At 39.2% G+C, this 15,505-nt stretch overlaps 1 protein-coding gene across 2 annotated transcripts in view; it reads left to right on the forward strand.

The window, feature by feature from the left end:
* MCC (MCC regulator of WNT signaling pathway) overlaps positions 1–15,505 on the forward strand; it is a gene marked incomplete at its 5' end in the record, with an annotated part of 212,163 nt that overhangs the window by 42,686 nt on the left and 153,972 nt on the right. Inside the window, one exon of one of the 2 annotated variants that reach the window (XM_082498054.1) lies at positions 9,177–9,233. The exons of the other annotated variant lie outside the window; for it this stretch is intronic. Within the exon in view, the coding sequence (XP_082354180.1) occupies positions 9,177–9,233 (57 nt within the window). Of the gene's footprint in view, positions 1–9,176; positions 9,234–15,505 lie in introns of those variants that run through there. 2 annotated transcript variants of the gene reach the window in all.

A 15,505-nucleotide genomic window follows, 5' to 3' on the forward strand; every position in this document is an offset into this window, starting at 1 on the left:
AAGGGAGCTGTGGCTCCAGTGCAGGTGTTCAGATGTTTTTACTTTTCCAACCCCCCCCCCCCCCTTTTTTTTTTCTCTAGTTGTCTCGAATTAAGAGCAATCCACCTGGTACATTGGGCCAGCACCACTCCGCACAGCTATACAGAATATAGTACTAGTATTATTACCTCGCTTGGCAGTGGTAAGCTGAGCCTGACTCCCACGATTAGTCTGTTGAAGCAACGTTAACCCCCTGGATTCTGGTGTGCCAGAAAGATTACCATGTAGCTTTTGTCACAGTGTCTTCTGTCTTACCAGCTTTTCTGCCTGTTCTGCCTGAGTGTGAACTGTTGACCTGACATAGTTGCTGTTGGCAATGCTGAGCATCTGTGAATCCTCATTTATTAAAAAGATGAGAAGATGTACTTATTCCCCCTCTCCTTCTACACAGATACTAAACTCTTATGTTTTGTTTACATGATATATAGGAATTTTGATAATCAAGTGAAAATCTTAACTGCAGTGCACAGTTGAAAATGGACTCTTAAGTGCTTTCGCAGTTCAGTACTAGTTCAGTTGTAACGGAGTAATCAACCATATCTTGCCAACCAAGTGAGACAAGGCAGGGTTTCCACAGAAGCCTATCAGTGCCATGGTTAAATTCATCAAGATGCTCCTGCTCCCTGGAATTGTTTCTCTGCGCTGTCAGGTCTGGGACATTGACCTGAGGTAGTGCAGGATGCTGCCACTGTTCAAACTCCCTGCATCTCTTTATGTTTTGGGTTTTTTGGGGTTTTTTTTGAATGAATATGTGGTTGTCAGCACAGCTGTTTTGGGGAACTGTTTTGGTGCCAGTGCAGAGAAAATGGGAGGTGACTACTTCTGCACAGGCACTATCTTGCGCTTACTGCTTCTACTTTTTGTGAAGAACTGTTTCAGCATGATTGCTTCATTTTGGGCTAGAAAACCACATTATCACTTCTCAGATGGGAGACAGATTATGATAATAGCTATGTTGCAGTGTATTGGTAAACTCCAATTTTTATCATGGTAGGAAGCAATCAAAGTAAACTCTTGAGTTTCAGGAAGGGCAGTGTCTGTTTTGTGAAGAGTTCATAATGAAATAAGAACCCCACTGATGTACCCAAGTGAGGTTTGTGCCTTTAGGCTAAATAGCCATCTCTAATTTCCTCCACTGAGTTTTGTATTACTTTACCTACTTGAAGCTATAATTTTAGGGAAGTGACTGGAGAAAAAGACATTCAATCTTTCTACCCTATGAATTTTTAAAGAGATTATAAGTGCATATTATTGGTTTAATCTGATTTTTACATTAATATTGATTGTCTGGTATGCATTACTGAAAAGGAGGGAAAAGTCTTTGTTTCTGTAGCACCTACAGCAGGGGTGCCAGGTTGTTCTTCATCATTATGAAATGTTTTGTGCCAGGATTGTAAATTGTGAAGGCAGAACAAACAAGACTCTTTTTTTTTCTTTTTTTAGAAATGGCTTTGTTTATTTGCTTTGGTTTAGTTGGTTGATGAACCCTTATCTGAGACTAAACACTTAGAAATATTTAGCAAGTAATTTTCAAACTATCCAGATGAGGCCTGAAAGTAAAGAGATTTTAGCTTTGTAATCATGTTGTGTGAACCTGAAGTAAGTGTAAGTGACTTGAGAAAAGTGTAAACAGACAATACAAGAAAGTCAGAAATATCCTCATTGCTGGAGGAGGGTTGTTTGCTGTCCCTCCCAATGTAAAATTAAACTGACAGATATGAAGGCTCAAGTAGAAATGAATGAGGCAGAGGTAAGGCAGTCTTGAAGATTATCATGAGAAGCTTAAATTTAGGAAGATGTATAGGAAAAAAGTCACTGGAGAGATTTAAAAGGTACATGGCAAAGCAGTTAGAAGGGCGAAAACCTGAATTTTTTAGAGCAGATGGGGGGTTAGAATAGAGAGCTTGGATTTTATATTTAGCTATCTAGGGAGAGAAAAAAAAGACACTACAGAACTTTAGAAAAATAAAAAAATACTTGTGTTTACTGCATAGTAAATAATTAGGGAGTTGAGAAGTGATCTGTAGACTAACTTGCTGGTCTTCATGAGCAGCTACTAAACAATGCATCCAAGAAAGATAGCAAGTAAAATAAACTTCAGATGAGAATTGAATTACAAGAGTCTTAAATTTATTGATAGTAACATAGATCTGGTTGGTGAATCAAACCCCCTAGTTTTCAGAGGTTTTATATATATCATTTCAGTTCACATGAAGTAATTTTTGTTACAATTGCTGCCAAAATGAAAGCTCCCTAAACCCCACAAGTGCTCAGTGAAGCTGATGCTGTTTTTATTTAAATGCTCATGTCAGCCAAAAAGTCTTGTAGAGCTTCAAGTGGGGATCTGTCAGACGCTTGCCTTGCATTTGCCAGAATTCATCTGATGATTGAAAATGTTTCAAATGGAACATTTTGGTGAATCCAAACTTCAAAATACTTCTATATACATACATATGTATTTACATTTATATAGATATGTGTGTCTACACACATGTATATAATGTGAATGTATGTATGTGTATAGTTTTTTGTGTAAGTATGTGTAGTATATATATGAATGTCACACACACCCCATGTACACAAATACGGGTATATATATGTGTGTATATGTATACTTATAGTCAGAAACTGTTAAACATTCAGAGGAGATCTTCACCACAGATGATGAAACGGGATGCTTGGCTAGGTGAAGGGTGAAGTGTCCAAGTGCAGCTCTGATGTAAACCAGGGGCCAAGATCCCTCCCCCTTCTCTGTTTCACTGCGGGCACTTACATGGTCATTGATCCAGGTCAGGGTGTTGTGTGTTCAACATGCCAGTGGTAATGGAAGTCAGAGTGGAGAGAAATCTTATAATTAGGGAAAATAAACACAGACTGACCACACACAGATGTCTAGGAAGCGTTCAAGAGTAAAAGAGAAGGGGGCAGCTGATGAACTGGGTTGCTGAATGTTTGCAGAAACGAGATGATGATTGTGGAGTGAGGACTGGCACTGGAAATGAGAGTGTATAAAAGACAGTGTACGAAACCAAGAGAGGAGTAAGGAGAGAATGTAAATGAGGAAATACCACTATCAGGGATTGGGAAAAATAGGAGAGACTTAGCAGGGGAGTCCTGGCAAATCTTGCTTATGCAAGTGAGAATTTTTGAAAGAGATTCAGTTCACAGCTGGGGAATACAAGTTCTGATAAAGTAGAAGAGTAGATATGTTAAAGGTAGGATTAATCCACCGGCATTTTACTAAGAATGGTCATATTTTTAGTGCAATAAGTATGCAAAACCAAAGGCTTCTAGAGAAGTTAAATCAGAATGGCTACCAACATTGTAGGGACTGAAAGTGAAATGAGTGAATTTACCTTGTGGTTAATAACTGTAGCAATGCATGACTGAACTGAGGGAATGCTGAACAATGAAGGAAAGCTAAGCAGAAGTATGATGGCATGAATTATAGTTTACAGAATGGCCTTTTTTGTGTTTTGAAGCAAGGTGCAAGTGCACAGTGATGATAATTATGTGGCTGCAACATGAAAAGAGCATAGAAATTGCTATTGTCTCTCCCTGTTGTCCTCACTGACAAGTCTCTAATGTGAATAACAGGCAGACACTGACTCCCTGGCCCTTTTCCTGTCCTGACCTGATGCTAAGGCTCTGTGGGGTCAGAGGGAATCAAAATGAATGTGATGACTTTGGATGAGATGACAGAAAATGAAGGTGGCTGTTTGACAGGCTGGTGAGTGGCTTCATGGTGTGAAATACTGGAGGATGGGAAAAGGGATCACATATGAACTCCCAAGGAGACTGGTCAGGTCAAGGATGTGACTTTTTAAGTGGATTAAGTATTTGAGGAAGAGTGAACAGGTGAGAGTAGCTGATTGAAGTGCTGTTTGGAAATCATATTATTCTAGATGTGTTATCTGTTTTAGACTAATCGAGATGGTGCGATTGAGGGCAAGAGAAGAAGTTTGCTTGCGTTTTCTTCAGAGCGAGTGCTTCATTCTTCATATAAGGTTACTTGCAATTGTTTCAAACGGGTTGGATTTTTTTTCTCTCAACTTAGGTGCATAATCTTCACTAATGTTAATGAGAACAGATTCCATCAAGAGGAACCTACCATCCCTTTCAGCTTCTCCCTTTTAAATTATAGTGCATTAGTGCTATTGAATAAAGAATTTTCTGGAAACATTATCCAACTACTGTATTGAATTTCTGCTTCCAAGTTTAGCCTTCACACTAACCTTCTGAGTGCTACTATTTTGTCGGTGGAAATTAGACTTTGGCACTACACCTGTCTATTTTGTGCCAGAGTGAGAATAAAAATATGTTCTGTTCAAACTGTGTGTTGTAGATTTGCAATATTTGAAAGTGTAATTTATTTGTGTGTGTGGTTGTGCCGGGTGCTGCTGTAACTGTAGAGATGATACTGAAACAAACAAACACAAACTAAATGCTCAGTGGACTTCAGTTAGTTGCATTTCAATTACAGAGCTAATTGAACAGAACCAACCAAGATGGCCTTGTTTCATACATCCTGGAATTGTGATCAGCTAATTGTGCATGCTGTATGCTGTGAAACTGCTTCTCAGAAAGTGGTACACGCTATGCTGAAGAATATGTGATACTCACTTATTTGACAGCTAATTGGTTTTATGCTGTAGTTTTCACTCTGCAGCTATCAAAACAAGGAAGGAACATTCATGTGTGGCAATTGTCACACCTGCTCCAATAACTGTTAAGAAATAGAGCATTGTAATTACTGAGACATTATGAGGGAGAAGCCTTGTAAAATAACTACAGTGCTAATTTTTTCCATATTCTGTGACAGTTTCAAACGTAAAGGTGACAAGGGCAAGAGAGTTGTATCTTGTCCCAAAAGAATCCTTTTACACCAGGTGATAAAGTAAATCTTATTAAATGATTATTCAGATACAACCAAAAGGTAGACTTCTCAGTGAATCTTGGATACATGTCAATGACTCTTTTACTACAGTTTAGTAAGAGTGAACAAATGGAATAGAGTGGCCATAGGATTATTAGATCAACAATCAGCAAACTGGCCACGCTAATGGTTGTTACTGGATAATTCTGAAATTATCTTGGGAAGAATCTGTCAGTGCAAATGCACTTACCTACAAGCAGTATGCATCACGAATGCTTCAGAGATACAGAAAGCAGTAATTGATCAGAATGCACTGAGACCGAATGGAAGCCCAGGCCAGTGTCTCTGTCTTGGCAGAATGCATTTGGTGGATGTTGTTTCTGAAGGCTTCTGTGACAGTCACGTTGGTCCGCTTCTTGTTTGCCCCTTCTTGTTTGTATCGTAGCACACACTGAGGCATCCACTGAGACCATGTCCTCTTGGGCTGAGAAATGTACATCTATAGGTTAAGAGATTCCCCTTCCCATTCCCATCCCAAGCCCCTCCCTGACTGTAGAGGCTAAAAAAGAAGACAGGCACAAGGTTGAGGGCAAGGGAGCATTGCTATCCTAAGCAAGGAACTGAGTCAGGGAGAGAGAGAGAATGAACAGTCAGCTGCCATGCAGAAACGGAGAGGGACTGAGTCCAACAGGCACCTCTCTCTTGCTGGATCAGAGTACTCTGTTCTTTTCCTGGTGATGCAAAATTGGCATACTTGAGATTTTCCTTTGTTTTCTTTGAAGCCTGCCTTTGGCACAAGCCAATGGGAAATACTTTGACTTCAACAAAATTCTTAGTGCCTTGCTTACTGCACTTACATGTATTTGAAAATGGTGAAATTTCCTGGAGACAATTGGTTAGGTCTATCTAAAATAGATAGATACCTAACTAAATATGGGGATTTAGTTAGGTGATGTAATGTTTTCATTCAGTTAGTAAATGGACTCGGAGGAATGCTAGGTAATATGACATTTCACAGAAGAACAAATTCTACATCTTCAGGTATTCAGAATATGTTCTTGATACTACTGAGTATTTAAAAAGTGTGATATAATAGTAACTATTTTAGAAGAATGATTACATTTAGTCTTAGGTAGCCCTCCACAATAAAGAAATGACTGCAAAGTTTGTAAGGACATTGAAATAAGCAATGCCAGTACTTATGGGTTAGTTAAAAGTAGTAGTTGATGCTGAGAAACGTGTAGTCCCATACCACTCAGTTCAAGCATGCAAAGATTGCAGTGGGAGTCAGCTGGGGTTAAAGTAAAATCACTTTTCATCAGAGTTTCATTTAACTGTTACATTAATTAGCACGAGTTACAATTAATTTTTAAATATAAGTTGTTTTGAAAGTATTTGCATGTGTCTCCCATGGTTTTGTGCACATCTAAAACTGTGAATTCCGCTATTGTTTTTTCAGTCAGTATCTCTGTCTCTTTCCACCATGTTACTGTATGGAGTAGGAAAGAGGCAAAAAAAAATCCTGTGCAACATGTGAGTACAGTACGGAGGGGATCTAGTTCAAGCCCTCAAGTGTCCTGCACTATTATGCTTGGGATGCATCTGTATAGTGCCATGTGCTCTGGTCTGTCTGTTGGCTAGTCTGCCAGGAATGGACAACAATGGTGAGTGAGGAAAGCAAATCAAAACTTTTAATTTCTGAATGCCCGTTCATAGTCAGCTGGGAAGTATTTGGCAGTATAAGAATATAGTATGGGAAATGCAATTTATTGATAGTATGGGAAATGCAATTTATTGAAGCCATAATTAGTGTGGCCTTTCCTTTAGAAAAAGAAAACCTCAGAACTTTATTCGTAAGTAATTCTGAGACTCACCCCTGTGTTGGTCAACCTGTGATACATGTGACAGAATTGGACAAAAATCAGATCAGAGCATATTATAAAATGGAAAATTAAAGTTGATAAAGGTAGTGATGCAAAATACAAAAAGTTTGTCACCCTCCCATTTGTGAAGGCATAACTCGGAAAAGATAAATGTACTCTGTCAGCTGCAGAAACTTTTCACTGAAGGTGTGGGGTTTTTTCCTCACATAGGAGAAATGAGGTAAGTCATTATACAGTAGCTTTGTTCCTGGGTATAAAACGCTGTTAATCACATTTTAATGCACGGGAAATTGGTGTGCAAAACTGCTGTGGATATGCTGTTCCATGCTGCAGTTTGGGGGACTCTGCACCATCCTTGCTTCCTACCCACTGGAGGGGGGAGCGTGTGTTTTCCCCAGTGTGGCACTGTGCTGGTGGCTGCGGCTGAGACCGCAGCTCTCTGCCAGCAGAGAGCGGTACAGCCCCGTCGCCGGCGTTTGAGGGGCGATAAATGGAAACATATGTCGGGAACAAAGCAGAGGAGTGAGGAGGAATGTGTTTTCTCTGTATAGAGAAGTACTAAGCGTAGAGGCAGAGCTGAATGTAAAGGTGAGACGGGGACGATGCTCTTAAGGAGGAAAATAAAGAAGGATGGAGGCAATGTGAGGTGGGTATGAAAAGAGGAAGGGAAACCCAAAATTACGGACTACTAGAAAGCAAACTGGAGAATAGCAAAAATACAGAAAAGAGAAAGGAAAGGCTGGAAAATAGACCTGGAGGATGAAAGTAAAAAGTCTTGTCAAGACATTGTGGCATTCCCCTTACCCCCTGAGCCAGAGGAGAGCTGCAGTTCCTGATGCTGGGCATGGAGGAAGGAGAGGGAGACAGAAAGTGCTACTGCTTTTTGGTATCACAGAGCGATACATATGTGTTTGTCTTGGTTCTTGTTCTTAATGCACTTTCTGTATTGTCATTTGGATAAATTATCCCTATGTCTGCATGCTGATATTAATCTGTGATTAACATAGAAGAAAAAAGAATCACAAAATTATTTTCAAAATACTGCTCTTGGAGAGCATTGTTTCCCATGTACCCTGGCAAAAACATTTACAAGAATTGTGCCACAGCTTGTATAGTATTTATTCCTGTTTCTCATGGTTTTTTTTCTGAACTAAATTAACACTTTAATAATACATCGTATTAAGATGATCAGGTAAATTTCCTCCACAGAGTATGGTATTTCCTACTTCTAATTCCAAAAGTACATCATAATCCAGCATCACAAAGTGTGTGGGGCTGTCATTATGTTTTAGGGGATGGAGGGAAGAGGGAAGGAGGCTGTCATTTCTTGCAATAGGTGCAGCACGTCTACAAATCTAGCTTGTTGAGGATTTTTCTAGATTATTAGTTGAATGTTGAAAGCAAATGCTTTTTTTCTCTCCTCTTCTTCCAGTAGCATCTCCCCAAAGTCTTTGTAAAATGTCAGTGTTTTACGTAAAAGCAGCAGCTTTCTAATGGTGCTTTTGGGCTTACTGTGACCTTTTGAAATCATTACAACCCCCACCCTCTAAAGCCCCCTAACTTTCCTTACTTAATTGCACGTGGGAGTAAGGAAATAGGAATCCAATTTATTGTTATCCAGGTGGCATTTCCCGTTACTTAGCTTTATAGTTTTGTGTATAGTAATTAGTATGCAGAAAGCTGGAAAGACGCCTATAATTCCAAAATGAACTCTCTGTAGCTCCCTCCCTCCCACTTGCACTCTCCTTTTAGTACCGCCCCTTCCATGCACCCTTTAGCCAGCAGCAAGACAGCTGTGTTTGATCATAAACCACTTAAACTCCAGGCTCACTGGCAGGGGAAACTTTAGCGTGAAGTGCAGCATTGGTTTGTCTCGGGGAGGGAAGCTTTCTTCTCTTTTCCCTTCTCCCTCCCCAAACACTGAAGACTGCAGCAGCACTCTCTTTTTAATTTCTCTGTGAACTTGTGTGAAGCTCATAAATTTTTTCTGAGTGCATTAAGCGGCATTGGGAGATGCCCTTAAACAGAGTTGTGGAAAAGAGCAGCATAAAACAGACAGCAGAGATGAAGCACGCCTTGCAGATGGACTAAGACAGCCCTGGGATCCTGGCAAGCAGTTCCTTCCCTGCATTCTCTGAGCACTTCACAGTATTAACAAGTCTCTCGCCACGATGGATTGTCTGTGAAGTCAAAACCAGTTTGGCTCTTTTAGAAGATCTTGCATCGTTAATTTAAACTATCAATGTGGAGTAAAAATGGCTGTCTAGAGCAAAATGTGTAAGACGGAAAAATTTTGGAGAAGAAAGTATTGAATCAGTTGAACAAAGCTTTGAAGCATTAAAATCTGCAGAAATCGTGAAACCCTGAGAAGTCTAATCATGAATTCTGGAGTTGCTATGAAATATGGAAATGACTCCCCTGCAGAGCTGAGTGAGGTAAGCAGTTTCAGTGCCCTTCTTTATGCTTTAAAAAGGAACGCTCCCCTCTTGGGCTTTCAGTCTGCAAGCAATGCAATTAAAAATTAATAGAATGTGTATCTTGCTATAACTTGCTGTGCCAGTCAGGAAATGACCTGAACTTTTTTGCTGCTTTGCTCTGAATAAGTGGTGAAAAGCAAGTGATTGTAACCATGCAGAGACATTTTTCCTGTTATCCTGCAGCAGAAATTGCCTTGCCTCCCAAAAGCTGTGTTTATACCCAACATTTATCTTTGCAGTAGGTGAAATATGGAGATCTCAGTTGAGATTAAGCAGATGGTGACTAATTTAGGAGGGAAGTGGGGTGAGTGGAAGATTACAAATATTTATTGGTAAGGCAACAACATTGGCAGAAGTTGTGTTTGCTTGTATTTAGCCAAGGTGATGTTGTTTTTTTAGGTTAGATTAATTAGGTTGCGTTCCTTGCTTGCCTAAAAGAAAGCAAGCCATGGGAAACTTTCTGCTTTTCCATTGGAAACCATAGTAAGCTGTTATTTCTTGTAGTTGTGGGTATGTCTGGTATTTGTATAACATGATCGTGTGTATGTTTTTAATAAGTTTGAAATCAAAGCCATATCAGATGTTGTGCAAATGCTTAATAAATATTTTAGAAGTGGCATATTTTGTCAGTTACTTAAATGTCTTAGATATGTCATCCTTATGGTCTTTACTGAGAACTGCTAATTTAGTTCAGCTATGAAATCCCAAGCATTTGATTAATTTAATTTTGTAGAAAATTGAATCTTCAGTCTGTATTGTTCCCGTTTAATTGAAATGCTTCTCTTCCCTTTTGCCCATTTCTTTGATACACCTTTTACTGTAACATATCCATTGTTTACTTTCTATGTTTGTTTTTTTAAGAATACTAGATTCTGCTTGGCAGAATGAGAAAGTTAACAATTTCTGGAGTTAATTGTACAGAGAAAGGAAACACTGAGGTATAGAATGGAAAATAAATCATTAGGCTAGTGAGGGGGACAACAGTGTAGGGGGAAGCAGAGTAAATGTGAGAGACCTAAGCAAGTGCAGTACTCTGCCATGCAAGAGGAACAGTAGGTTTGTAACTGAGCAGTTCTTGTGAAAGAAATTTCATATGTGCTCCTCCTTTTAAGTACAAAAGACTTCCATTTCATTAACTCTGTGTTACTTTTTCAAATGATTGCTTAGAATGTGTATATTGGCAACATAGCACAGAGTTCATAAACTCAGCATAAAAGCCTGGGTTACTCTTGGTAGGAGTCTGCCACAGCATTTCTGGCTACGGTTACATTGGCGGCGTGCTGATCACTGCTTTCTATCCCCTCAACATTTAATTTCCAAGGCTACACAGGATCACATAAACCATGGAGTGTCACAAAGGTTTGATACTTGGGTCACTGTTTGGAGCAGGCTGTATTTATTGGTAGCACTGCTACCTTGAAAAATTACCCATTCATGTTTACTTCACACATCCACAAACTAAGACTTGTATTGTAAGAAATACCTTTTTCTTCTGATGCTTTAACATGGGAAATATTGAAAGTCTGTGACTGTGCACCATGCGACATTTTGTTGGTTTGTTTGTTTTGGTTTTTTTCCCCAACAAGCTTACTTTAATACTTACTTTACATTTGTACTCTGGTGCTACAAGCGAGTTAGAAATGGGCCCCTTTCTGACTGCAGACATACCAGGGAAGTTCTTACACTCCTAACTTTCCTCAGCTGCTAATCATCATTTCTTTGCTGCTAGTCTTCATCTGTGTGATTTGTGCCGCTTGCGTGAGCGGGCTTTAGCCCGAGTCACTCAAAGGGCCAGGTCAGCTTCAGCCCTGGTCTTGGATAAAACAGCATGTTTTGAATGAAACCTGGAGGCCTTACAGAAGCATCATATTCCACCCCCCGTAGGGAAGAAGATGCATAAGTACTGTGAGATGCAGGTAGTTGCTCATCTCAACCTTGAATTACTCAACCAACTCCCTGCAACTTGTATGCTCATATGTGACCTTTTCCTCTTGGTGACTGGAACTGTTTTGCTTGCTGTAATTCAGTACAGAAAGCCCTGGGTAAAAACTGTACCTACAGTTTATATATCTATGTTTCTAACCTCTTCATCATGCCCTACCCCTTTTTCTTCCTTTCCAGCTAAATCTTCTGTATGCTGTGATTATATTTTTGATCAATGGAAGACAGTAGCATTGTGTTCCTTTAAACAGTGGAAAAATTTGGAACTGGCTACAACAGGAATTTGATTAAATGACTTCTGTCTGAAGGTGTTTTCACCTACACCTTTATCTCTACAGTCAGCTCAAATTTTCACCTTACAGTAGGTTGGTACCAATATATATGTCTGAATGGCAAATATGATAATAGACCAAGAAAAACTATGATTCATATGATGCACAGTGGGTTTTGGTGTAGGTGCCTTAATCTCTTTATCTCAGTACATGGAGCTCTAGGCATGAAACTACTGTTATTAAACAGGAAAACTAGAAAGCCCTGAAGATATAGTAAATACGTTCTTGAATGGATGCATTAGACAAAATAGAAAATGAAATTATTGCAACCCATTCCATTTGTATTAAAACTTTTTACTTGAGATTTACATCTCTCTCTGGGAAATGGGCAAAAAATAAAGCATTTTTTTTTCCAGGACATAGTGTGATTGTAGAAACCTGAGTGTGGTAGATATTTGCTATTCCTAAACTCTTGTCCAGGTAAACAGAGATCTTGATAGCCTTTATTTACTACCCCCACCCCTGTCCAAAGGTCATGCAGAAAGGGGAAAAAAAAACCCTGATTTCTGTTTTAGGTCAGTCAGACTTTTGTACAAAGCTCACACTCTGTGGTTTGCTAGCTCCAGAGTTCAAGCTGCTGTTTATTGATACGTTTATCAGTACATGTTACCCCATTTCTTCCGCTCTTCTCTCCCTTCAACCTTCTCTTTCTTCTGTCCAAAGAAAGAAAGATAAGCCAATATGCTGTTTGCATGGTAGATTCAGTGTGTTGTAGCTGCATAGAGAGGCAGAAGCAGCATGGTTCTTACGCAGCAAGGTTTGCTTGGCGGTGGTGCTAGGGTTTTTTTAAATATATGATAAATTGAGAGAGTCAAATCTAAAGGATCTAGAATTTGCAGGTGACTCTTGCTGTACTCCGTGAAAATGCACAACAGCTTTGGTACCTTTTTGGTACCTTCGTAAATAAGTAACAGTGTCCAACCAAGCTCAGTTCTACTATTATGAAATGGGCCTTCACCTGTCAATAGTATGGCTTAACGTGACTCACAGAGTTTGTTTTTTAAGGCATAACCAGAAGGTTATGAATTGTATGCAATACATGACACCCAAATAAGGTAAGTGCTCTTTGGATCCCTTTAATTTTTTAATCATACAATACTGTAAACCTTTAATGTAGTCACAAGGCGTATTTTTAAAGCCAACATCATGACCATCACTGAAAACATACAGGTAAACATTGCAGCACACAGAAACTGCAATTACAGGCTGTTTTTTACATAGTTAGAAATTAAACTTTACATCAAAATTCATATGCTTTGTACATACTCATTCAGTTTTTCTGCAGAAAGAGGCGTTCATCCAGGAGGAGCTGCATTGTCAGATCTATATTTTCTTCTTCTTCTTCCAAATTCAAGGACGCTACCTGGCTTCCCAGCATTCTGGGGAGGTATCACTACATACTAACTTTGTTCTTGTATGCTCCTCTCTCCTTCCACTGTTGAGATGTGCTGAGGCAGGGAGATCTGTGGTCTGATGTAGTACACCGATTGGGCTGAATGTGGTCAGCAGCTATGCCCATGCCTAATTCTGGGATGATTTAAATTAGTAGTGCAGGAACATGAAGGAAATATAAGTACTGATCTTAATGATATTTTTCTCAGTTGTGTATTTAAGGGCTAAATTATATCCTTGGATTAAGGGCCAAATTATATTCTCAGATATAGTTTTCATTGAAGCGAGCCTTGTGAATTTGTTGATGGTAAGACTGTGCCTAATAAATTGTTGTGGCATAAGGGCCGGTATTATAGTATTGCAATACATTCAAGAGTTTTAGATGCAGGTGATTTATATAATGTGATTGTTTATTGTGTTCTTTTAGCACTCGCTGTATAAGTTTATGGTATATAACTTGTAGAAAGGGTACATTCTTTTCTGCACAGCAAAATTAGAAGATACCATGCTGCTTTATTTGCATACTTTATACCTTCTGCTTCTTTTCTTTGTGCTTGGAAGTCAAGTGTTTAGGGTGTGAATGTGGCTTTCAGCATTAGATACAGCTACATATTGTTTAACACTTTACATTGACTGGAATAAACAGATGGGCTATTGGTCTTGCACTAATGAGTAACTTATATGTTTGTTTATTTTAACAATGGGGTATTTAAAATCTTGGGAAGGGGAAGGGAAGGTAGGATTCAAAGTTTGTATTTGTGTAGGAAGCAGAATAGTGAGTTCATAAGAAGAGTTTCACCAAAATCTAATATGTAATATGTGAAAAAGTAAAGAGAGCGCCAAGTTTGAAAGGCTTAAATTGTGACTGTTTTACTGCAGGACAATATTGCACTTTCTTGTAAGATTTGTGTTCCACTGCTGCTATACCTGGAAGTTACACTTTGAGGAAAAAATGATGTAGAACAAGAATTACAGAAAGAAAAGGGTCTGCGTGGCTTGAAGTTGTGTACATGAGGCCCGTGAGTAAGTCTGAGGGGAGCTGCGGGGTGAGGTGGGTAACCAGCAGAAGAGCAGGATATGAGGCCAAGCCTCGCTGGCAAGGAAAATGCTCAACAGTGGCAATCCCCACCCTGAGGTACTTTTTCCCCATGTGTGTCTCTGTTCTTTTAGAACAAGCGTCAGCTTGTACTCACACTGTACATACATGTGAAGAAGTAGCACTGATGGAATGGGGAACAGGTTTTGTATGCATTCAAGGCTAGGATTAAATCTCACTTATTTTATCTTCCGGGGTTTGGTAGTCTTCTCATTAAGAGAGTCAGTGAGTAAATGTCACCCTAATATTGCATCTACTTCCTGAATGGTCTCTGGCCATGCAACAGGCATGCCAGTATAGTTCCATTACTTCTCATGAGCAGGTAAACACCATTTCCTACCGCAGTTCTGTCTCTGCTACTGGACATGGCCTTGGCTGTCAGTGTCAAAGGTGTGCGCAGCTTGTAACGTAGAAGAGCGTACTGTGTCTTGCCATCAGAGAAGGTATATGTTTTCCCCGGTCAGAAAATGTTTTGGAAAGTGTGATAAATCCTTATCGTTAATCCTTTAAAATATTGCAGCCTTGCAATAGAACAGAGTGGAATGTGGTTATCAAATACTAAACATGGCATATTTTTTAACTATTTAACCTTGAAAAACTTTTGTAACTGATTTATATGGTAACAGTACACAAACCAAAAAAGTGAGCAGTGTTTGTGAACTGCTAAAGTCTTAGAAAAATGAGCACAACAACCCAGTATGCTTAGATCAAAGTATCTTAAGGAGAAACTTTCTTAAATGGATTCCAGTGGAGATCCAGATAAAACTTTCATCTGGTTGTAGCAATAACACCAGTAGCCTTACAAGGGTGTTCTCAGGTTTATTGCTTCAGAGATGCCGAGGCAGAGTTTGCAAATCTTCTTTGGGTCAACTTTCTCCTCTTTCCTGTTTCAAATGGGCTGTGTGAAGTACTAATCAACCTTGAAAATCTGATATTTTCCCATACTGTTGTCTTGAGATAGTAAATGTGAAATATAATTACAGAATTGAAAGAGTTACTATGCGTCTCAATTACACTGGTGTATCTATGCTAATTTAAAGAAAAGATTTCAATGGGAAACATTAATGGACGTGCTCCTGGATAGTGACCATCAAGTTTGAATGGAACGTATAGACTGAATACACTTCTGCTCTCTTTCATAGATCTACTATAGATTATTTATCTCTTTGAAAAATCTAATTTATTTTTATAGCTTATTTTGAAATCTTATGTTAAACTACATAGCTGAAAGCATCCTTTGAGAGGGGAAGGTCAGCTTTTCTGGAGTCATTTGGACATCTACAGTTTTTTAATAGTCGGGTTTGCTGGTATGTTATCAGTGAGCTGTACTGCTGGTTTTGTGAACACGGGTCAGAACATGAACGTGAATCCATAGTTGAGCTGAGGGGGCTCTGGCATGATCAGTGTATGTAATTTACATTGTGACTAATGCATGGTATTTTCAGTGTAAAAAACATAGTGACTTCAAA

The sequence above is a fragment of the Vanellus vanellus genome (genome assembly GCF_965231255.1).
Source record: "Vanellus vanellus genome assembly, chromosome: Z".
Classification (NCBI taxonomy): Eukaryota; Metazoa; Chordata; class Aves; order Charadriiformes; family Charadriidae; genus Vanellus; species Vanellus vanellus.